The 23,067-nt window shown below is 41.5% G+C and overlaps 1 protein-coding gene and 1 pseudogene across 1 annotated transcript in view; one reads left to right on the top strand and one right to left on the bottom strand.

Moving 5' to 3' along the window:
* Positions 1–9,159, top strand: part of nemf (nuclear export mediator factor) — a 28,580-nt gene extending 19,421 nt beyond the window's left edge. The window contains exons 23-32 of the mRNA XM_029714142.1: positions 1,683–1,722; positions 3,371–3,426; positions 3,522–3,660; positions 3,837–3,914; positions 4,128–4,319; positions 5,805–5,843; positions 5,962–6,068; positions 6,294–6,337; positions 7,952–8,031; positions 8,766–9,159. Of these exons, the coding sequence (XP_029570002.1) occupies positions 1,683–1,722; positions 3,371–3,426; positions 3,522–3,660; positions 3,837–3,914; positions 4,128–4,319; positions 5,805–5,843; positions 5,962–6,068; positions 6,294–6,337; positions 7,952–8,031; positions 8,766–8,843 (853 nt within the window). The 3' untranslated portion in view covers positions 8,844–9,159. The remainder of the gene's footprint in view (positions 1–1,682; positions 1,723–3,370; positions 3,427–3,521; positions 3,661–3,836; positions 3,915–4,127; positions 4,320–5,804; positions 5,844–5,961; positions 6,069–6,293; positions 6,338–7,951; positions 8,032–8,765) is intronic.
* Positions 9,036–23,064, bottom strand: LOC115162654 (kelch domain-containing protein 2-like; annotated as a pseudogene).
* Between the last annotated feature and the right edge of the window lie 3 nt (positions 23,065–23,067).

Here is a 23,067-nt window from a genome sequence, read left to right as displayed (position 1 = left end):
CCAATAATTTCAGGTCCAGTACCATCGTTGGGCCGCGGGTGTGAAAGATTCAGCAGACTGCTGGCATTACACATCTGTCTAAAAGACTACTGTAGCTCTGCTGGAGTCACTTTTTTTGATAACGCTGACACCTTCTGGAAACAGAAGATACTCTACAGGAATGACTGAGTCCATCCAAATCATCTTGTCTCCTGAACACTGTCCACGCATTTCAAGGCTGCGTTGAAACAATGACTGGTAAATTATAAAAAAAGGTCTTTCTCACGTCGGCTACGGAGAGCGTGATCACACAGTCGTCCGGAACAGCTGATTCTCTCATGCCTGCCTCGGTGTTGCTTGCCTCGAAGCGACTGCATGACCAAGCACGACTACAGCACCATCATTAAGTTTACAGACGACACAGCAGTGGTAGGCCTGATCACCGACAACGATTTAGCTAATCTGGTATGCTCATGTCACTGGGCAGCTCGTGGCTGTGCTTCCCTTTGTAGTCTGTAATAGTTTGCAGGCCCTGCCACATCCGACGAGCATCGGAGCCAGTGTAGTACGATTCAATCTTAGTCCTGTATTGGCTCTTTGCCTGTTTGATGGTTCGTCGGAGGGCATAGCAGGGTTTCTTATAAGCTTCCGGGTTAGAGTCTCGCACCTTGAAAGTGGCAGCTCTACCCTTTAGCTCAGTGCGAATGTTGCCTGTAATCCATAGCTTCCGGTTGGGGTATGTATGTACAGTCACTGTGGAAACAACGTCCTCGATGCACTTATTGATAAAGCCAGTGACTGATGTGGTGTACTCCTCAATGCCATCGGAAGAATCCCGGAACATATTCCAGTCTGTGCTAGTAAAACAGTCCTGTAGTTTAGACCGAGTTTTACTTGTAAGCAGGAATCAGGAGGATAGAATTATGATCAGATTTGCAAAATAGATTGCGGGGGAGAGCTTTGTACGCGTCTCTGTGTGTGGAGTAACGGTTACCTAGAATTTTTTTCCTCTGGTTGCACATTTTAACATGCTGATAGAAATGAGGTAAAACTGATTTAAGTTTCCCTGCATTAAAGTCCCCGGCCACTAGGAGCGCCACCTCTGGGTTAGATTTCGTGCACGAGCTGTTTTTTTTACAAATATACACATACCCCCCCCTCGTCTTACCAGAGTGTGTTGTTCTATCTAGCCGGTGCAGCGTATATATCCCGCCAGCTGAAGGTTATCCATGTCGTCATTCAGCCACAATTCGGTGAAACGTAAGATATTACAGTTTTTGATGTCCTGTTGGTAGGATATTCGTGATCGTACCTCATCTAATTTATTGTCCAATGATTGTACATTGGCAAGTAATATTGATGGTAAGGGCAGATTTCCCAAACGCCGTCAGCAGATCCTTACGAGGCAACCCGCCCTGTGTCCTCTATACCTGCGTCTCTTTCTCTTGCCAATTACAGGGATTTTGGCCTTGTTGGGTGTCTGAAGTACATCCTGTGCATCCTGCTTGTTGAAGAAAAAATATTTGTTTAATACGAGGTGAGTGATCGCTGTCCTGATATCCAGAAGCTCTTTTTTTGCCGTAAGATACGATGGCAGAATAAAGTGCAGCTCAAGTATTTGACATGTCTATTTGACCCAGGTCTGTTCAGTGTCCGAAAGTGCAACAGTCATCAGAAAGGTTTCTGTTTGTTTCTCTCTCCAGGGAAACCCAAAGTGCTGGTTTCAAAAAGGTGTCCATTCAGGTAAAGCCATTGTGATCGGTGAACTTCTGACTGTTTGCATTAATCTGTTTTCATTATGCAATAAAATAATTGATGTTTTATAGTATACGTTTTTATTTTGTAAACGTAATATCATACAGTTGAAGTCGGAAGTTTACATGCACTTAGGTTGGAGTCATTAAAACTCCTTTTTCAACCACTCCACAAATTTCTTGTTAACAAACTATAATTTTGGCAAGTCGGTTAGGACATCTACTTTGTGCATGACACAAGTAAGCTTATTTCACTGTATCACAATTCCAGTGGGTCAGAAGTTTACATACACTAAGTTGACTGTGTCTTTAAACAGCTTGAAAAATTCCAATGTACCTGTGGATGTATTTCAAGGCCTACCTTCAAACTCAGTGCCTCTTTGCTTGACATGGGAAAATCAAAAGAAATCAGCCAAAAAATTGTAGACCTCCACAAGTCTGGTTCATCCTTGGGAGCAATTTCCAAACATCTGAAGGTACCACATTCATCTGCACAAACAATAAACACCATGGGACCACACAGCCATCATACCGCTCAGGAAGGAGATGTGTTCTGTCTCCTAGAGATGAATGTACTTTGTTGCGAAAAGTGCAAATCAATCCCAGAACAACAGCAAAGGACCTTGTGAAGATGCTGGAGGAAACAGGTACAAAAGTATCTATATCCACAGTAAAATGAGTCCTATATCGACATAACCTGAAAGACCAGTCAGCAAGGAAGAAGCCACTGCTCCAAACCCGCTATAAAAAAGCCAGACTACGGTTTGGAACTGCACATGGGGACAAAGATCGTACTTTTTGGAGAAATGTCCTCTGGTCTGATGAAACAAAAATAGAACTCTTTGTCATAATGACCATCGTTATGTTTGGAGGAAAAAGGGGGAGGCTTGCAAGCCGAAGAACACCATCCCAACCGTGAAACACGGGGGTGGCAGCATCATGTTGTGGGGGTGCTTTCCTGCAGGAGGGACTGGTGCACTTCAAAAAATAGATGGCATCATGAGGAGAAAAATTATGTGGATGTATTGAAGCAACATCTCAAGACATCAGTCAGGAAGTTAAAGCTTGGTTGCAAATGGGTCTTTCAAATGGACAATGACCCCAAGCATACTTCCAATTTTGTGGCAAAATGGCTTAAGGACAACAACGTCAAGGTATTGGAGTGGCCATCACAAAGCCCTGACCTCAATCCTATAGAAAATGTGTGGGCAGAACTTAAAAAGCGTGTGCGAGCAAGGAGGCCTACAAACCTGACTCAGTTACACCAGCTCTGTCAGGAGGAATGGGCTAAAATTCACCCAACTTATTGTGGGAAGCTTGTAGAAGGCTACACGAAACGTTTGATCCAAGTTAAACAATTTAAAGGCAATGCTACCAAATACTAATTGTGTGTATGTAAACTTCTGACCCACTGGGAATGTGATGAAAGAAATAAAAGCTGAAATAAATCACTCTCTATTATTATTCTGACAATTCACATTCTTAAAATAAAGTGGTGATCCTAACTGACCCTTAGGTCAGGGAATTTTTACCAGGATTAAATGTCAGGAATTGTGAAAAACTAAGTTTAAATGTATTTGGCTAAGGTGTATGTAAACTTCCGACTTCAACTGTATGTACAATTTATTCTTCATTAGGTTGATGTGGAGGCGCAAAAAAAGGGGGGAAAACACATTACAGCCAAGCAAAGAAGGTAAGCTAAATACATAGCATTGTAAGCTTCCCTCATAGCTAACATTAATGCATGAATGCAATGGTTTTGTTTTGCTGCTTTCTTCTTGTCCAAAGGGAGAAGAAGGGGAAACAGGATCATTCTGAAACTCAGGAAGAAGAGGGAAAGACCGAGGAGACGCATGGTGCCTCCGCAGCCAATCAGAAAACCAAGAGTGGAGGAGCCTCTCAGCAACCTCTTAAGAGACATCAAAAGGTGAGATATTTTCAAAGTTTTAAATTAACTAACTTAGTTGTAGTCCAATTCGACCAGAGATTGGTTCTAGTGCTGGCTAAGGTTATTGTCAGCTTTGCTGTCTTCGTGGTGGCGTTAGTTAGAATAAACTGCCCTTGAAAGTCAAGCTTTTCATCTATGCTGTTGTTGAAATCCAGAACAAGCTGAAGAAAATAAAAGAGAAGTACAAAGACCAAGACGAAGAGGATCGGGAGCTGATGATGAAATTGTTGGGGGTGAGGAGTATGATGTTGAACTTTCCCTCATACTGTTGAAATGTCTGGATTACAAACTGGAACACAAATGAATGATATGAACATATCTGTATACCAAAAAATGTATAAAAACACATTGAATGAAAGGGAGTTTTTTTATGGCTGGTTACTGGTTACCAATAAAGCAGTACAGTACAGGAATTTATTGAAATCACAAACCTTTTCCGTCTGCAGTCTGCTGGCTCCACTAAGGAAGAGAAGCCTAAGAAGGGCACGAAGGGGAAGGGCAAAGACGAGGTGTTGAGAAAAGCACTCCAGAAGCAAGCCCAGAGACCCCGTCCTCAGGAGGTCATCTTAAAGAAACCAGAAGGGGAAGAGGAGGGTCTGGCTGGGGAGGAGGGGGCAGCACCTGAACAGGATGACAAGGTAAAAAAAACAAGTCAAACTGCTCCATGTCTGTTCAGTGTCCGAAAGTGCAACAATCATCAGAAAGGTTTTTGTTTTTCTCTCTCCAGGGAACACGCAAATACTCTTAAAATGAATGATTCCTTCCTCAAAGTAATCACTAACAGGTTTCCATTGACCTGAGGTTTATTAGACAAAAATAATGTCCCAAAATTGTGATTTTTGTATTTTATTTTTACCTTTTCTTTAACTAGCCAAGTCAGTTAAGAACACATTCTTATTTTCAGTGACGGCCTAGGAACAGCTCGGGCATTCGATCTTGCGACCTTTCGGTTACTAGTCTAACCACTAGGCTACCTGCCGCCCCAATAGTATAATAGAAATAGTACAAAAGTATAATAGAAATGTTCTAAAGATCGATACTGCAAAAATATATAAACGCAAAACACGCAACGATTTTACTGAGTTACAGTTCATAGAAGGAAATCAGTTCATAAAAGGAGAAATGCTCACTAACAGGGATATAAACAAATTTGTGCACAAAATTTGAGAGAAATAATATTTTTGTGCGTATGGAATATTTCCGCTCATGAAACATGGGACCAACCAACACTTCATATTTTTTACATTTTTACCTGTTCGACGGGTGGATTTTTCTTTTGTCAAACTCTCTCTCTTATTGCAACAAATGATGATGGAAACGGTGTTTTTTGAATAATGATGATTGCTAAATCATTTTTGAAGGTTCGCGTGGCATGTGATATCACACAATTACAAAGCTTCACTCCACATTTCATTCTAAATGCCTACTGCTTTCTAAATCTACATTTTTCCACAAATTTTAGGACAAGGATTGTCTTGACTTTCAAGAATGCTTGAATTACTTCGCCTTGCTTTTCTGGTTGGCTGGATGCAAGTTTCACCATCCAATTATTTCAGATATACAGGAGTGCAAGTTTCACCATGGCACGGTGTGTGGTGTTATGATGGCACATGAGAAATATTAGTAAATTCTTGCATTCTATCCATGCTGGCTTTTGCGGGCTATCTGAGACATGAAACGGATAGGTGGGAGGGCATACAGGCTGCCTAAATGTATCATGGAAACACTTCATTTCTATTCGACGCTTTCTTTTTTTGTTATGACGTCATTATGTCCAGCTGTTTTTGTCAACACAAGACTGTTAAGACTGGAAATGCACCGTAGAAGGCAATTGTCACATCTATTTTCTATGCAAACTGGCTAAATGTCGAGAAAAAAAATCGCTGGACAAGTTAATGGAAACGTAGCTACTGATCTAACATGACATAATTGGTGAAAGCAATGCCACGGAAAACTTGCACCAATCATCAATCCATTTGTCAGATCAGTGATTACTTTAAGGAAGGAAGAATGCATTTTAAGAGTATTTGAACAGGGCCTCTGAATCCATGTTTGCTTGATCTAAGAACTGAAACAAAGGTGATTGAAGAAAAAGGGAGAAAGACTATTTATTTCTGTTGCAGGAAGGAGATGAACAGGACCAAGACAACCCCGGAGCAGAGGTGGGTTCTTCGAGATTACTGTATTACTGTTCAAACCTGGCTAGGAATAAAATAATGAAATCTTTTGTTGCTGTGCCAACATCCTTGTCTTATTGTGTCTCTCCATTGACTTCCCTAGGAAGCAGAGAAACTGCTGAATTCTCTGACGGGCCAACCACACCCAGAGGATGTACTGCTGTTCGCTGTGCCAGTCTGTGCCCCCTACACTGCCCTCTCCAACTACAAGTAAGGACAACATATCTACCTAGTTTTATAATATCTATGTAACGCCAGTAATGGCTACCATTGAAAGACCAAATCCTCCTACCATTCCATCGAAACCAACCTAACACCAATGTTGATTAATCAATTTACCCATATAGGGATATACTTATTCTGCTTCCATTTGCCATAGGAAATGGGACATGGCTATGTTTTCAAAGTTAGCTGAACAACAGTGTTTCCCAATAGGCACAAGGTGAAGTTGACCCCAGGGACCCAGAAGAAAGGAAAAGGTAATATCAGAGCAGTTAACGTGTTATAAATGATAAGAGGGCGTCTGCTAGTGCTGAGCGATTAACCAATATTTCGGTTAATTTTCAGTTTTTAAGGAATACCTGGGATAGGATATAGTAATCCTTCTAACCCCCCCCCCCCCTTAAAAGATTTAGATGCACTATTGTAAAGTGGTTGTTCCACTGGATATCATAAGGTGAATGCACCAATTTGTAAGTCGCTCTGGATAAGAGCGTCTGCTAAATGACTTAAATGTAATGTAAATAATGTAATTTAGTAAATTGTAGCACTGTTTCCCGGGATGCATTTGAGGGAAAATAGTTAGTCAACGTCAGACGCCGATGTAAAATGCTGTTTTTATATATAAATATGACCTTTATTGAACAAAAGAATGCATGCTTTGTGTAACATGATGTCCTAGGTGTGTCATCTGATGAAGTTTGTAAAAGGTTAGTGCTGCATTTAGCTGTTTTTTGGTTATTTGTGATGCATGTGGTTGGTCGGAAAATTGCTATGTTGCTACTTTTACCATGTACTCCTCTAACAATCTAATGTTTTGCTTTTCCTGTAAAACCTTTTTGAAATCGGACGACGTGGGTCGATTCAGGAGAGGTGTATCTATAAAACGATATGAGACAGTCCTATATTTGAAAAAAAAAAAATTATTACATTTCGTTATGCTAATGTCGCTATGAGTTTTTCACTGGAAGTTGATCCCGCTTGCGGGACGAGACGCTCAAGAGGTTTTAAACAACTAATTGATCCGACGTCGTTTCAATTTATTTGAATTCCATTTCGTTCAGTTTTTTTTTCTGTGAGCTCAATCCGCACATTGCTGTTTCTCTAGAAATAAATCAGATCCAGCCTGAACTGTGTGAGGGAGTTGTAGTTTCCAACAGGTCAGAATTCTACATGCATACAACGTAGTAATTAACTCCAATGACCACAATCAATTGCACATCTACTTGTTTGGTTGGTTTCTTTTATGCCTGCTATGAAGAGGCAGAAGAATGCACGATCTTGAGGGGATATAGAGAGCAGCTGTCGCTTCGAGGTATCTACATGAAAATACATGATTTAAGTGATTCTTGGTATTCAGCAGTCATAAAAGTATGCCTTATTTACTTTGAAAAACTACAAAATTGTGATTTTATCAAACAGCATATGCAGCAGCTCTATAGAGATGACTTGGAATTAAATAAAAAGTCATACACAACTGAAGTATTTTATTAAAGTGAATAAATTATGGTCCATAAGTGAGAGGCAGTAATGAGCAGTCAATACCTTCATGGGACTTTTATTAATTGTTTCAGCGTTCAACCCAAATCTTTTTATGAACCAAAACAACCTCAAAAAGCACTAATCGCTCAGCACTTGCGTCTTTTAAGGTCCTTACTACTGAATAGTGTCTGTTCCAGGTGCATAGGAGTCAAAATAAGAATACTGGAAGAGGTGGAGACCCACACAGTAACAAAAAAAGGAATAAATCCAAAACTGAGGCTTAAATGGATTTGTTACTTTTTTTGAGTGTGCAGGTCTCCATCTCTTATTATAAATGATGACATGGCTGGATCTTAGGAAATTCTGTATCTATCTATATTTTGTCCTCCCAGCTGCCCGCACTGCAGTATTCAGCTTCATGAAGGCCAGGGAGGCTTCGACCAGAGAGAAGGACCTGTTTCGCAGTGTCAAGGTAAGGCGGATCCACCGTAGCAAAACAAGTTATTTTTATTGGACAGAGTTCAGATAGTACCTCCCCCATTTTGAGACTACTGAACGGCAGGTAGCCTAGTAACCAAAAGGTTGCTGGTTCGAACCCCCTTGAGTTATTTCTATAACATGCCGGTCCAGACAAATCTTTTGATTTCACATTTGAGAAACCCCAAACAGCTAATCACTTCCAAAAAATATGAACAAAGGCTCCAAATATGTCCTTTTAGAAACAGTGAACCTCTCAGTATAGTGATGCAGGACACATGAAATTGTGTCATTCAAAACTTTATCCACAGCATGAGTAAATGAGGAATACAAAGCTACAGACAGTTGTAGAATCTATGCCAAGGGGCGTGGTGGCCAACGCCCTATGATGACTCGTAAGTTAGTGTTTCCTTTACTTTGGCATTTAACTAGCAGCAGGCTACACGGAGAATTGAACAGGGAAATTAAGAGTCGCGCAAAAGGGAATATAACATTGCCTACAACATCTAAAGACTTGCATCACTATACTGAGAGCTTTGCCATTTCTAAACAGATGTTTTTGGAGTGCCCAAATACTACACAATGAGCAAGTGATTTTGCTGAAAGGTGTCTAACCTGCCATTTACACAATCAATTTGACATTCTGGAATATGTAAGTGTCTATTACTTGATATGAATGACTGCATAGCCACTTAGCACAAAACAACAACCACCCTTTTCTCATTTCAGGATACAGATTTAGCAAGAAACATCCCAGGCAAAGTTAAAGTATCAGCACCTAACCTAATGGCAGCCAAGAAGAAATAGACCTATACAATTTAGTCGACATGGACTTTCTTCACGAAACAATGAGTTAACCCCACCCTTAATAGGACTATGATGTCTGGAATTGGATGACAGGAAAAGCTTGTACACCGAAGCATTCATTTTCCTGGATCTTTACTTTCTTCAAGATGACATAGGGAGGGGGAAAGCAATGCAAAATGTCAGAACAAAATCTGATTTGACATTTATTTTTTCTTGATTCAAAATTAAGGTTTTTATAATGAAACTTGTGCAAATAATACAAAATGAGTAACTTTGTGGTAACTGGTATTATTACCTGATTAAAAAGACAATACTACACGAGCCTCTTCTGACGAACATGGTCAAAGGTATAACACCTTTCCAGCATGACTGAACATGGTACTTTCACTTTTAAAAAAATATACGTTTTCAAACACTGGCATGACAAATTCACACATAAGGATAATGAACATTGCCATGCTTGCTGACTGGCCAACACCACTCCCATCAAAAGCCTACATTTTTTTTTCACTAAATTAATTACACTCGTGACAAGATGGGTTGAGCCATCCTCTTTGTTCAGCTAGCACCAAGGCCATGGCTGTCCACACACACCCCGGCATCCCATAGAATGTGGTGGTATATGCCTCATGACCCCAGTGCGTTGATGCCTCCCATCCTCTGTTTGAGACTGTGTAGCAGGTGTTTAGGCAGGCAGTCCCATGATACAGCCAGCAACTCTCTGTGCTGCAATGCTGCTTCCATACAGAACCTAGAGGGGGGGGGACAATCAGGCACCACTTAAGCAAGTTTTACATTGACTAGAAGATGTATCAGAGCTGATGTGTTCATTAGGCACCAAACGGACTCACTACTGAACCTTTGTTGCATGCCCTCCCTAATAAACAAAACCCAGTAGTTAGGGCCATGTTTTTGTGTCTGGGTTCAGGGTTGTTTCTCTACTCACCAGACAAGTGACTTGGGTTGAACCATGAACACCAGAAACTCTTTGCTGTGAGCCTGTTAAAGGCAATTGACATACCTTTATTCAAACCATACTTGGTAGTAAACCTGGTTATCAATCAGTTTTAATTTTAAGTGACACTTGTGCCAGACACCAAGAAGGTGTGGTCTCACTGTACTCACTGCTCGCTGATGGGACAGCAGGTTATTGGCACAACCGCCAAACACAAACACCTCCCCCCTCAGGACCGGAACAGGCCGTGTGCCAGAGCCTGACCCAAAAAAGAGGTAAATCACCATTGACTCACATGACTATGGACACAAACAGTGAAACAAGCAGCTCCTATTCATTACCACTAATTGGTTTCTCTCTTGTGATATTACCTGGGGCTCTGTGTATGATTGTGCTTGTACTGCTGCCACTCGTTCTTGCTGATGCAGTACAGCCAAGCGTCACCTGTATATATTACAAATGGATGGAGGAATAAAAACATTTGGTCATGCCATGGACTCAAGAAAAATGGACAAGGAAGTATTCTTCACTCACTCAGTGTCTCTCTATATGTTGTGAAGCCTCCGAACAGGAAGATGTGATCAGGTGACACGGGGGTGAGGGAGTGCCATGAGCGTCCCACAGGACCCTGCTGAGGAACACTCCTGTAGAGGGGCGAGGGGAAATAGGACTGGGGTAAAGAGTTAGTCCCATAAAGGTGAACAGAGGTACTTCCATGGGTTAGAGCACATCCTCCCATAAAAATGGTGTTTAATGCTATAACATGCATGAAGACATTTTGGATGAGGACCCCATCTCATACATTTCATGCCACTCCCAGGAATCCATGTCGATGTAGTACAAGTCGTTCAGGCGGTAATCCTGTTGTAAAAGAGGAAGCATCAAACATTTAGAATACAAGATCCTTTATGTAATAAGTCATAGAAATGAACATGGTCAACATCTGTATCTACAGGCCAGTGATACCATTTCACATTAGACAGTGTGACCGTAAACTCAGCAGGAACTTGAGTAATCTCTTCAGAACATTCCTACTTACCCTGTAACGCCCCCCCAAACACAGCCTCGGTTTCCCACCTTGGCACAGGCATGTGCTGCCCGGGGAGATGGGGCATTACCCTTCAATAGAAAGGGGGAATGGAGAGGTAAGACTGGAGCACCCATTGAAACGGATGTGCAAAATGGCTTCCAACACAGAAAGTTGTGACATGATTTAAGGGAATGCTGTTACCTTGGTGACTGGCTGGCTCCAGGTGGACACCTCCAGGTCCAGGATGTGAATGTGGTTGTTCCAGCCCCGCCCCGGATTATCTCCCTGTTACACCACACAGAGAAGGGGTTGTTTTCATTAGGGCATGCAAACATTTAACTACGGAACAAAAATGTGTGTTTCTTTTTGGTTATCCAGGTTGTCCATCCCCGCTTCAGTAAAAAAAATGTTTGGTGCCTAATGAACATGACCAAGAACTTTACTATTATTGACAACTCCCTTTGCTGCAGACAGATACACTTAACAGACCATTTTCATACTGGTGTTAAAAGCAGCTGAAGGTTAAGTGTTGTGCAATTAATTGACCATACCATGAATGAAGTTTCATCGTATTCAAATGTCCCTCTGTGAGCTCCTTGTGCCATATATCCGTAGCCCCCGAAGAATACTAGCCTGTGAACAGCCAGCAGTTAATGGAGAAATGGTTTGAAGTGACAAATGCATCAAAAGGTATTGGGAAGTTCAGAAGATCAGTCAATTTTGTATGATCTTCTGTGTAGAATTTCTCTTGCGACCCCATAGCTTGGTAAACGCTGCTTTAGAGGTAATGAGATGGAGCAACTATAAGACCTATTATATAAACACACTGCCTGCCAATAGACCAACTCACCTATTCTTGTGAACCCAGCAGCCCAGTTTGTCCTTGCAGGACGGGGCCAGGCCCTTGAGATCCTTCATCTCCTCCCAGCAGAGGAGAGGTGTTCGGAGAGGGAGCTGAAAGACCTGAAGGGCAGACGGTATAAATGGAATAAGACTAGTCTCTTGTAACAGACATTTACATTTTAAAGGCCCAGTGCAGTCAAAATTCTGTTCTCCTGTGTTTTGTATCATTTTACAACAAATGTAGCGATTAAAAGTTAAATGGGCTTCCATCGCAAAATGTTTTTTGCGGGTGCCCACTGGTATTGCTCTCCAGCCAACATAGAGGGCACATATAGCCTACATGATGAGATTATTATTATTATTAAGGATAAAATATTGAGATTTTTGTATTTGTCAAATGGCAGCCAAGCATCGATTTAAGATCTCACCAGAATAAGAACCTCAATATTTATTGGAAAGGAGCATCAAGCTCATCACCTTGTACTTTCACCACTCTGAAGTTCATCATTCATTTCATCTGTAGCCTAATAAACTGCATGCTTTCCTGATGAGTCGTAGTGGGAGGACATGTCATCGCGTGACTCCAAGTTTACTTGTTATTATATCAATACTTGCGCATAAAAGCATTTCCACCGACATTTCTCGCAAAATACATTTTACAAACACAAAAAGATCCCACCTAGCGCATTTAGTTTTGTCGACATTTGGGAAGTCCACCGAAAATGTTTGTTTCCATCATGCTGGTCATTACATGTTTTACTTCATTACTTTACTCTAAGGTTGGCTGGAAACCTGGTTACTGTAAAAAAGTGGGGAAAGGGTGTTATTGTGGAAAATACAATCTACATAGGGCCATCTAAATCAGCCTGTTTGCATGGGCAGGAGTTTTGGCTTTCCTGGTGATGTCACCAGGCCATAAATTGATTAATAGACCAATAACAGCTAGTATTAAGTTTTCCCCTTCCCACTCAGCCACAGTCCTTGCAAAATTCTTGCTTGAGAAATAATGGAAAACAATTACAGTAAGGTACTTAATAGTTACCCAGAAATGATTTGACATCGATATAAATATGGCTGCATTGGGCCTTTAAGTCTGTTGGAAAACAGGCTTCTGAGGTAAGATAAGGATAAATGCATAAATCCTGCCATGGTGAATGTCCTGCTGTGGTGCTTAAAGGAGCAATCAGCAGTTGCCACATCCATTTGTGGACTTAATAAATTAATGATATGTACCCCATTGATGCTTTCAGAACTTATAAATGCCTCATGAACTTAGTTCAACTCTCATACCCCATCAGAAACTGAAATAAAAGCTTGTTTTACTCCAATGTTTGTAAACAAACACTATATAGCCTCAAACCAGGGTTAACACTATCATTTTGATATCATGGATGGTCAATCCTTGCATTCATAGCTCTCTATGAATTTGAGTGGTTACATTTTTCCAGACCCATCCCTCAGCTGTTTACCAAACCAGGGTTGGGGAGCCACTTTGTTATTGTTTCTACTGGGATTGTTGCTTTAAAGTGGGGGCAGGGATTTTAAATGGAAAATTCTGTAATTCTCTAATCATCACTGCTTACATGTGAAATAGTAGCATCGAAAGATACCTCAGTGTTGGTAGCATGCAGCACAAAATATTTCCAGTTTCTGGAAAGGGGGGGGCTGGGTACAGCTTTGGCAGAAAGGGAGGGGTGTGGACTTAATCATTTGCCCCTAGAATACTACTGCAAATACAGTTGTCCAGCGTGCACGAGAAATTTGGTTCTGTGTCCCGAAATTATAAAAGACATAACACGCACACACACACCCGGTTAGTGTTTCCTCTGGCATGGTGGCCTCCAAACAGATAGAGGACGCCGTCCACACACACGCCACAGCTGCCAGACATGGAGGCATGAAGGTTACCCCCCGCCATCTGCTTCTTCCTGCAAATACAGACAGATACAGTGCCTTCAGAAAGTATTCACACCCCTTGACTTTTACCACATTTTGTTGTGTTGTAGCCTGAATTTAAAATTGATTACATTTAGTTTTTGTGGCATTGGCCTACACACAATACCCCATAATGTCAAAGTGGAATTATGTTTTCATTTTTTTTTACAATTTAATAACAAAAAATAAAGCTGAATTGCCCTGAGTCAATAAGTAGTCAACTTATTTGTTATGGCAAGCCTAAATAAGTTCAGGAGTAAAAATGTGCTCAACAAGTCATAAGTTGCATGGACACTGTGTACACTGTGTTTAATTCTTTTTTAATGACTACCTCATTGCTATCCCACACATACAAGTATCTGTAAGGTCCCTCAGTTGAGCAGTACATTTCAAACACAAAAGACCAGGGAGGTTTTCCAGGGATATTCAAGATCTTATTTTTTTTACCCATCTACCTATAGGTTGCCGTCTTTGGGTAGATGGGTAAAAAGAATAACAGGTATTGAATATCCCTTTGAGCATGGGGAAGTTATTAATTACACTTTTGATGGTGTATCAATACACCCAGTCACTACAAAGATACAGGCGTACTTCCTGCCGGAGAGGAAGGAAACTAGGGATTTCACTGAGGTCAATGGTGACTAAAACAGTTAAGAGTTTAATAGCTGTGATAGGAAAAAACGGAGGATGGATCAACAACAATTAGTTACTCCACAATACTATAACCTAATTGACTGAGTGAAAAGAAGGAAGCCTGTACAGAATATAAATATTAAAAAAATATGCATCATGTTTGCAATAAGGCAGTAAAGTAAAACAGCCCAAAATGAAATGAAAGTCCTGAATACAAAGTGTTATTTGGGGCAAATCCTACACATCATCACTGAGTACCACGCTTCATTTTCAAGCGTGGTGGTGGCTGCATCGGCCAGGTATGCTTGTCATCGGCAAGGATTCCTGAGTTTTTAATATAAAAAATAAACAGAATAGCACTAAGTACAGGCAAAATCCTTGAGGAAAACCTGGTTCAGTCTGTCTTCCAACCGATACTGGGAGACAAATTCACCTTTCAGCAGGACTATACCCTAAAACACAAGGCCAAATATACACTGGAGTCACTTACCAAGATGACATTGAATATTCCTGAGTGGCCTAGTTATAGCTTTGATTTAAAATTGGCTGGGAAATCTATGGCAAGACTTAAATGGCTGTCTAGTAATGATCAACAACCAACTTCACAGAGCTTGAAGAATTTCTTTAATAATAATTTGCAAATATTGTACAATCCAGGTGTGCAAAGCTCTTAAGACTTACCCAGAAAGACTTCTAGTCGCTGCCAAAGGTGATTCTAACATGCATTGACTCAGGGGTGTGAATACTTATATAAATTAGATATCTGTATTTCATTTTCAATAAATTTGCAAAAGTTTCTAAAAACGTGTTCGCTTTGTCATTATTGGGTATTGAGTTTTAGTCTAATCCATTTTGTATTCAGGCTGTAACAACAAAATGTTGAATAAGTCAAGTGATATGAATACTTTCTGAAGGCACTGTATAAGGTCTGGTCAAAAGTTGTGCACTATATAGTGAATAGGGTGCCATTTGATTTGTGACAACCTAGATTTCACAGCTAGACACATAACTACAAACAAAATTAAGTTAAAATCCTTATTACCATCGTTCTGTCTCCATGTTGTATATCCAGATTTCATTCCTTGGTAAGTATAAGTCAATGAAGCCAGTAGTCTGGGAATTCTAGTGAGAAGACAAACGAGGGAAGTCAATGGAATCTTGACACCGTTTTTAGTCCACTTGACCCATGTCACACTTTCCCTGGTAATAGATAACACAGTAAAACTCCAGACAAAATGTTTAGGAAGGTCAAAGTTGATGCCAAATCTCCCAGTAAAAATTATGGTTAAAGACTGATTGGAATGGTATAGTTCAGAATTATATTATTTAGACACACTATAAACAAATGTCTAAATAAATATTACTGTTCATCTGACAGCAAATTCTGAATGTCTGTCAGTCATACTTGCTTACCTTATATCCTCCCCAAACATACATGCAGTGGCCATCCACCACTGCTATGTGGCCACTGCGCTCAGCTGGCTGGTCCAACTCAAAGGGCTCTTCAGTGTCCAGAAGAAATGCATCCTCATCGAGTTCATCAGCCTCGTCCACCACCCAGTCAAATTCTCTCTCCTCTTCATCTCTCTCGGACTCCTCGTCTTCCTCCTCAACAGGCAAGCGGTCAGCAATGTCCTCCATTTTTGCCATGATCACCTGGATGGGAGAAGAGGGCTACATAGTTTTGGATTTTGAGTAAGAGAGTATAAGGGTTATTGGAGCGATAGACATTCACTGTAGTTAAGAATTCCCATCCCCAACATGGGGCTATAAGCAGCTAGCTCAACTACACACACACACACACACACACCAGTTTATTAGGTACACTCATCTACACTGAACAAAAATTTGAACACATGTTAGGGGTTTGTTTCATGAGCTGAAATACGAGATCCCAGAAATGTTCCATATGCACAAAAAGCTTATTTCCCTCTAATTGTGTGCACAAATTTATTTACATCCCTGTTAGTGAGCATTTCTCCTTCGCCAAGATAATCCATCCACCTGACAGGTATGGCATATCAAGAAGCTGATTAAAACGGCAAGATCATTACACAAGTGCACCATTTCTCAACCGTTACATTAATTTCTTTCAAACTTCGGTTCAGAGAATTTGGCAATACATCCAACCGGCCTCACAACCGCAGACCACATGTATGGCATTGTGTGGGCGAGCGGTTTGCTGATGTAAATGTTGTGAACAGAGTGCCCCATGGTGGCGGTGGGGTTATGGTATGGGAAGGCAAAAGCTACGGACTACAAACATAATTGCATTTTATCTATGTCAATTTGAATGCACAGAGATAACGTGACAAGATTCTGAGGCCCATTGTCGTGCTATTCATTCGCCGCCATCATAATGCATGGCCCCATATCGCAAGGATCTGTACACAATTCCTGGAACATGAAAATGTCCCTGTGCTTCCACAGCGTACATACTCAGACCTGTTCCCCAATGAGCAATGTTTGGAATGCTCTGGATAGACATGTACGACAGCGTGTTTCAATTCCTGCCAATATCCAGCAACTTCGCACAGCCATTGAGGAGTGGGACAACATTCCACAGGCCACAATCAACAGCCTGATCAACTCTATGCAAAGGAGATGTGTGTCGCGCTGCATGAGGCCCCCATAGTCAATATCAACCCAGATGATTTTTCAACGCAGATGGCGAATATTGGGGGACCAAATAAAGCCGGTACCGATTAATCGCCGATTAAAAAAAATAAAAAGTATTTATTTGTAATAATGATAATTACAACAATACTGAATGAACACTTATTTTAACTTAATACATCAATAAAATCTATTTAGCCTCAAATAAATAATGAAACATGTTCAATTTGGTTTAAATAATGCAAAACAAAGTGTTGGAGAATAAAGTAAAAGTGCAATGTAAAAAAGCTAAGGTTTAAGTTCCTTCCTCAGAACATATGAAAGCTGGTGGTTCCTTTTAACATGAGTCTTCAATATTCCCAGGTAAGTTTTAGGTTGTAGTTATAGGAATTATAGGACTATTTCTCTCTATACGATTTGCATTTCATATACCTTTGACTATTGGATGTTCTTATAGGCACTTTAGTATTGCCAGTGTAACAGTATAGCTTCCGTCCCTCTCCTCGCTCCTATCTGGGCTCAAACCAGGAACACATCGACAACAGCCACCCTCGAAGCAGCGTTACCCATGTAGAGGAAGGGGAAACAACTACTCCAAGTCTCAGAGCGAGTGACGTTTGAAACGCTATTAGCGCGCACCCGCTAACTAGCTAGCCATTTCACATCGGTTACACCAGCCTAATCGTGGGAGTTGATAGGCTTGAAGGGGGGGGGGGGTATAATTTGGAACGTTCCAACAGGAATCTGTTCCAAAAAATGTAAAGTAAAAGGTTGCCAACCAACAATGCATACAAAGTAGCAACGAATACAAACCTAGCAAACTAGCTGCCGAATAGGCATCAACTCACCACGTAGCTTACTCTTAATGTTTGTCCATAGGCAACCAGAGTGAGGACAGACATTTTTTGGAATAAATGTGATGAGTGAAAAACGCAATGAAATAGACCACACCCTACCCGGTATCTTATTCTGCAGCTATACAACTTTGTATGCGTTGTTTTTTGGAAAACTTGTTATTTAAGAAGTTTTTGGAATAGATTCCTGTTGAAATGTTCCCCAAATTATACCCACCCGGGTTGAAGTCATAAACAGCGCAATGCTTGAAGTACAGCGAAGGGCTGCTGGCAAAACGCACGAAAGTGCTGTCTGAATGAATGCTTACGAGCCTGCTGCTGCCTACCACCACTCAGTCAGACTGCTCTATCAAATCATAGACTTAATTATAACATAATAAACACACAGAAATACGAGCCTTAGGTCATTAATATGGTTGAATCCGGAAACAAAAGTTTTTTTCCTTCAGTGAAATACCGAACCGTTCCGTATTTTATCTAGCCAGGCGGCCCAAACTGTTGCATATACCCTGACTCTGCGTGCAATGAATGCTAGAGATGTGACACAATTTCATGTTAGCAGGCAATATTAACTAAATATGCAGGTTTAAAAATACACTGCTCAAAAAAAAGGGAACACTTAAACAACACAATGTAACTCCAAGTCAATCACACTTCTGTGAAATCAAACTGTCCACTTAGGAAGCAACACTGATTGACAATACATTTCACATGCTGTTGTGCAAATGGAATAGACAACAGGTGGAAATTATAGGCAATTAGCAAGACACCCCCAATAAAGGAGTGGTTCTGCAGGTGGGGACCACAGACCACTTCTCAGTTCCTATGCTTCCTGGCTGATGTTTTGGTCACTTTTGAATGCTGGCGGTGCTTTCACTCTAGTGGTAGCATGAGACGAAGTCAACAACCCACACAAGTGGCTCAGGTAGTGCAGCTCATCCAGGATGGCACATCAATGCGAGCTGTGGCAAGAAGGTTTGCTGTGTCTGTCAGCGTAGTGTCCAGAGCATGGAGGCGCTACCAGGAGACAGGCCAGTACATCAGGAGACGTGGAGGAGGCCGTAGGAGGGCAACAACCCAGCAGCAGGACCGCTACCTCCGCCTACGTGCAAGGAGGAGCAGGGGGAGCACTGCCAGAGCCCTGCAAAATGACCTCCAGCAGGCCACAAATGTGCATGTGTCTGCTCAAACGGTCAGAAACAGACTCCATGAGGGTGGTATGAGGGCCCGACGTCCAAAGGTGGGGATTGTGCTTACAGCCCAACACCGTGCAAGACGTTTGGCATTTGCCAGAGAACACCAAGATTGGCAAACTCGCCACTGGCGCCCTGTGCTCTTCACAGATGAAAGCAGGTTCACACTGAGCACGTAACAGACGTGACAGAGTCTGGAGACGCCGTGGAGAACGTTCTGCTGCCTGCAACATCCTCCAGCATGACCGGTTTGGCGGTGGGTCAGTCATGGTGTGGGGTGGCATTTCTTTTGGGGGCCGCACAGCCCTCCATGTGCTCGCCAGAGGTAGCCTGACTGCCATTAGGTACCGAGATGAGATCCTCAGACCCCTTGTGAGACCATATGCTGGTGCGGTTGGCCCTGGGTTCCTCCTAATGCAAGACAATGCTAGACCTTATGTGGCTGGAGTGTGTCAGCAGTTCCTGCAAGAGGAAGACATTGATGCTATGGACTGGCCCGCCCGTTCCCCAGACCTGAATCCAATTGAGCACATCTGGGACATCATGTCTCGCTCCATCCACCAACGCCACGTTGCACCACAGACTGTCCAGGAGTTGGCGGATGCTTTAGTCCAGGTCTGGGAGGAGATCCCTCAGGAGACCATCTGTCACCTCATCAGGAGCATGCCCAGGCGTTGTAGGGAGATCATACAGGCACGTGGAGGCCACACACACTACTGAGCCTCATTTTGACTTGTTTTAAGGACATTACATCAAAGTTGGATCAGCCTGTAGTGTGGTTTTCCACTTTAATTTTGAGTGTGACTCCAAATCCAGACCTCCATGGGTTGATAAATTGGATTTCCATTGATTATTTTGTGTGATTTTGTTGTCAGCACATTCAACTATGTAAAGAAAAAAGTATTTAATAAGATTATTTCTTTCATTCAGATCTAGGATGTGTTGTTTAAGTGTTCCCTTTATTTTTTTGAGCAGTATATATATACTTGTTTATTGATTTTAAAGAATTGATGTTTATGATTAGGTACATTGGTGCAACGACAGTGCTTTTTTTCCGGCGAAATAGGCTGTGATTCAATGATAAATTAACAGGCACCGCATCGATTATATGCAACGCAGGACACGTTAGATAAACTAGTAATATCAACCATGTGTAGTTAACTAGTGATTATGTTAAGATTGATCGTTTTTTATAAGACAAGTTTAATGCTAGCTAGCAGCTTACCTTGGCTTCTTGCTGCCCTCGCGTAACAGGCAGTCAGCCTGCCATGCAGGCTCCTCGTGGATTGGATTGGATTAGTAACCGGAAGGTTGCAAAAACAAATCCCCGAATCCCCCCTGAACAAGGCAGTTAACCCCCGTTCCTAGGCCGTCATTGAAAATAAGAACGTGTTCTTAATCTGACTTGCCTAGTTAAATAAAGATGTATAAAAAAATATATAAAAAAATATCAGCAAATCGGTGGCCAAAAATACCGATTGTTATGAAAACTTGAAATCGTCCCTAATTAAAATCGGCCATTCCGATTAAATCGGTCGACCTCTACCAGATACTGACTTTTTTTGGGAGAATCTGTGACCAACAGATGCATATTTGTATTGCCAGTCATGTGAAATCCATAGATTAGGGCCTAATTAATTGATTTCAATTGACTGAATTCCTTATATGAACTAACTCAGCAAAATCTATGAAATTGTTGCATGTTACATTTATTTTTGTTCAGTATAGTACCGGGTTGGACCCCCCATTTGCCTCCAGAACAGGCCAAATTCTTATTGTTTTTAGCTGATAGGAGTGGAACCCAGCGTGGTCTGCTACTGCAATAGCCAAACCGTGACAATGCTCGACAAGTTGTGCATTCTGAGATGTTGTTCTACACACCACTGTTGTACTGTGCCATTATTTGTCTGTTTGTGGCCCGCCTGTTAGCTTGCACGATTCTTGCCATTCTCCTTCACCCACAGCACCACCGCTAACTGGATGTTTTTTGTTTGTCGCCCATTCTTGGGAAACCCTAGACCTGTGGTCACCAACTGGTCAAATCTTCAAGGCATTCCTAGTCGATCACCAAACATTTCTGTAAAAAAAAAAAAAAAAAGCACCTACCGTTGGTGGTAGGTGCACTTGATTCTGAAGCCCTACAAGGCAAAGTGTTCCCATTTTGAACCATTTCATGTCTGAAGGTAGAACTCTGCCTACCCAGCAGGCCCAGGAGAGCAAGTCAAGTACCGCCGGCCAATCAGATAGCTCAGATCAACACATTTGCAGTTTCCTCGAGGCATAAACTGTAAAAAGAAGCCTCAAACGCATAGCAAAGTTGATACTGAGATTTCAAAAACATTACTAGAACTCAACGAATACAGCAAAGAGCTGCTGTTTTTATGAGTAAGTTCATGTTTAGGTTGTTATTCAGCACTGTCAACACTTTGTTCAACACTTTTATAAAGCCATAAAATGTGCGTTCTCCCTACTTCCGCTCACGCTAAAACCAGCACTGCAGCTGCAATGAATGAGTATAGCAAAGTGTTCCGATAAGCTTGCGTTGTTATTATTCGCGGCTTGTCTTTTTCAATAGAGTAATATTTAACTTTCTCTGATCATATGAGTAACGTTAATTGGCGTATGAGGCAGAAATAATGCAGCGTGACTTGAGTTTCGCAATCAGCTGGAAGACTGTGTCCCCTTTTCTCAATGGAAGGAGGTTTGCGCAGGGACATTGAGTGGCAGCCTCACCGCTGCTCCCTCCCTCCCCTCAGACTGACCATCAGATGCAGGCCATCAGTCCAGTAAAAAGGCACTCAGCTGTGCCTCCCAAGTTATACAAAAATGATTACCAGTGTGATCATATACCTACATTTTTTAAAATGTAATTTGAAAATGGTCTGAGAAGAACATTGGCAGGGCAATTCAAGCATAGACAAAATACACAAACATTGCTACAGAACTTTTAATTGGTTAACGTTTTTTGTTTTTTAAGGGTGTAGCTCAGCTTTAATATTGCAGATAAATTGTCGCTTCCATCAATGTAATTGTCGGCATCATTTCCAATCCCCCATATACATTGTTTTAATTGGTTAATGTTCCATAGGCTTACTTTAAGTCATGTTTAAATAAATCTGAGAGGTAGATCTCTGCTTGCATTTTGACTCAAATTGATCTCGACGTGCATGAAAAGCCCAGGAGGGTGGCTGTTTCTGAGATACTGGATCCGTCGTGCCTGGCACCAACGATCATACCTTGCTTAGGTCACTCGTTTTGCCTCTTCCAACGTTTAATCGAACAGTAACAATGCCTGCTTTATATAGCAAGCCACGGCCACCTGACTCACTGTCTGTAGGAGCTAACTATTTTCGTAAACTGTGCGGTGTACCTAAAACTGGCCAACAAATCCAGGTATCACATCCGGCCATGATTGGGGGTCCCATTGGGAGGCGCACAATTGGCCCAGCGTCGTCCGGGTTTGGCAGGGGTAGGCCATCATTGCAAATAAGAATGTGTTCTTAACTGACTTGCCTAGTTAAATAAATTTGTATACATGCCTAAAGAGAAGATGCTTTACAATCGGAATTCTAAGAGATACAAATAATTCAGATTGCAAAAAGTATTTTTTTTGGTAATATATAGCTGTTACTGGGTAATACTTGGATTGTTAGGATTGTTATTGCCTGTTAACTAGTATGAACCTGCAAGTACTGTGTACCAACTGTGTACTGTGCCAGATCACAAAAACACTTGATCACCTGACAACTTTTTGCACCGTGGAGGATGGTTTGTTTACATGGGAACGCAAGACACGTTAGCTTTCATGCTATCATTGACATAATATAAATACGTAGCTCGTGTATAAAGACTAGTTTGCAGTAACCATCATTTTAAACATATTGATTGTGCGAGACAACCAACGTAGCCTAGCTAGCTAACGCGTTAGAAAGCTTACAGAAACATGCTGACATGAACGTGCTAACTAGTTTGCCATATCAAATTTAACTGCGTTTAATGCATAAAACATTGAAAAAGGACAGATTCAACTTTGCAAAAATATGTCACTTACGTACAGGAGTTCAAATGACCCACGTCTGCTTTGGCCGTCAGCGTGAAGCGTTGTTTTTGTCCAGTGATTACTGTGCAACATTTAGTTGAAGCCTGACCGGAAGCAGCCAAGAAC

Source organism: Salmo trutta, chromosome 25 (genome assembly GCF_901001165.1).
Source record: "Salmo trutta chromosome 25, fSalTru1.1, whole genome shotgun sequence".
Taxonomy (NCBI): Eukaryota; Metazoa; Chordata; class Actinopteri; order Salmoniformes; family Salmonidae; genus Salmo; species Salmo trutta.
This window is presented reverse-complemented; position numbering and strand designations above follow the sequence as displayed.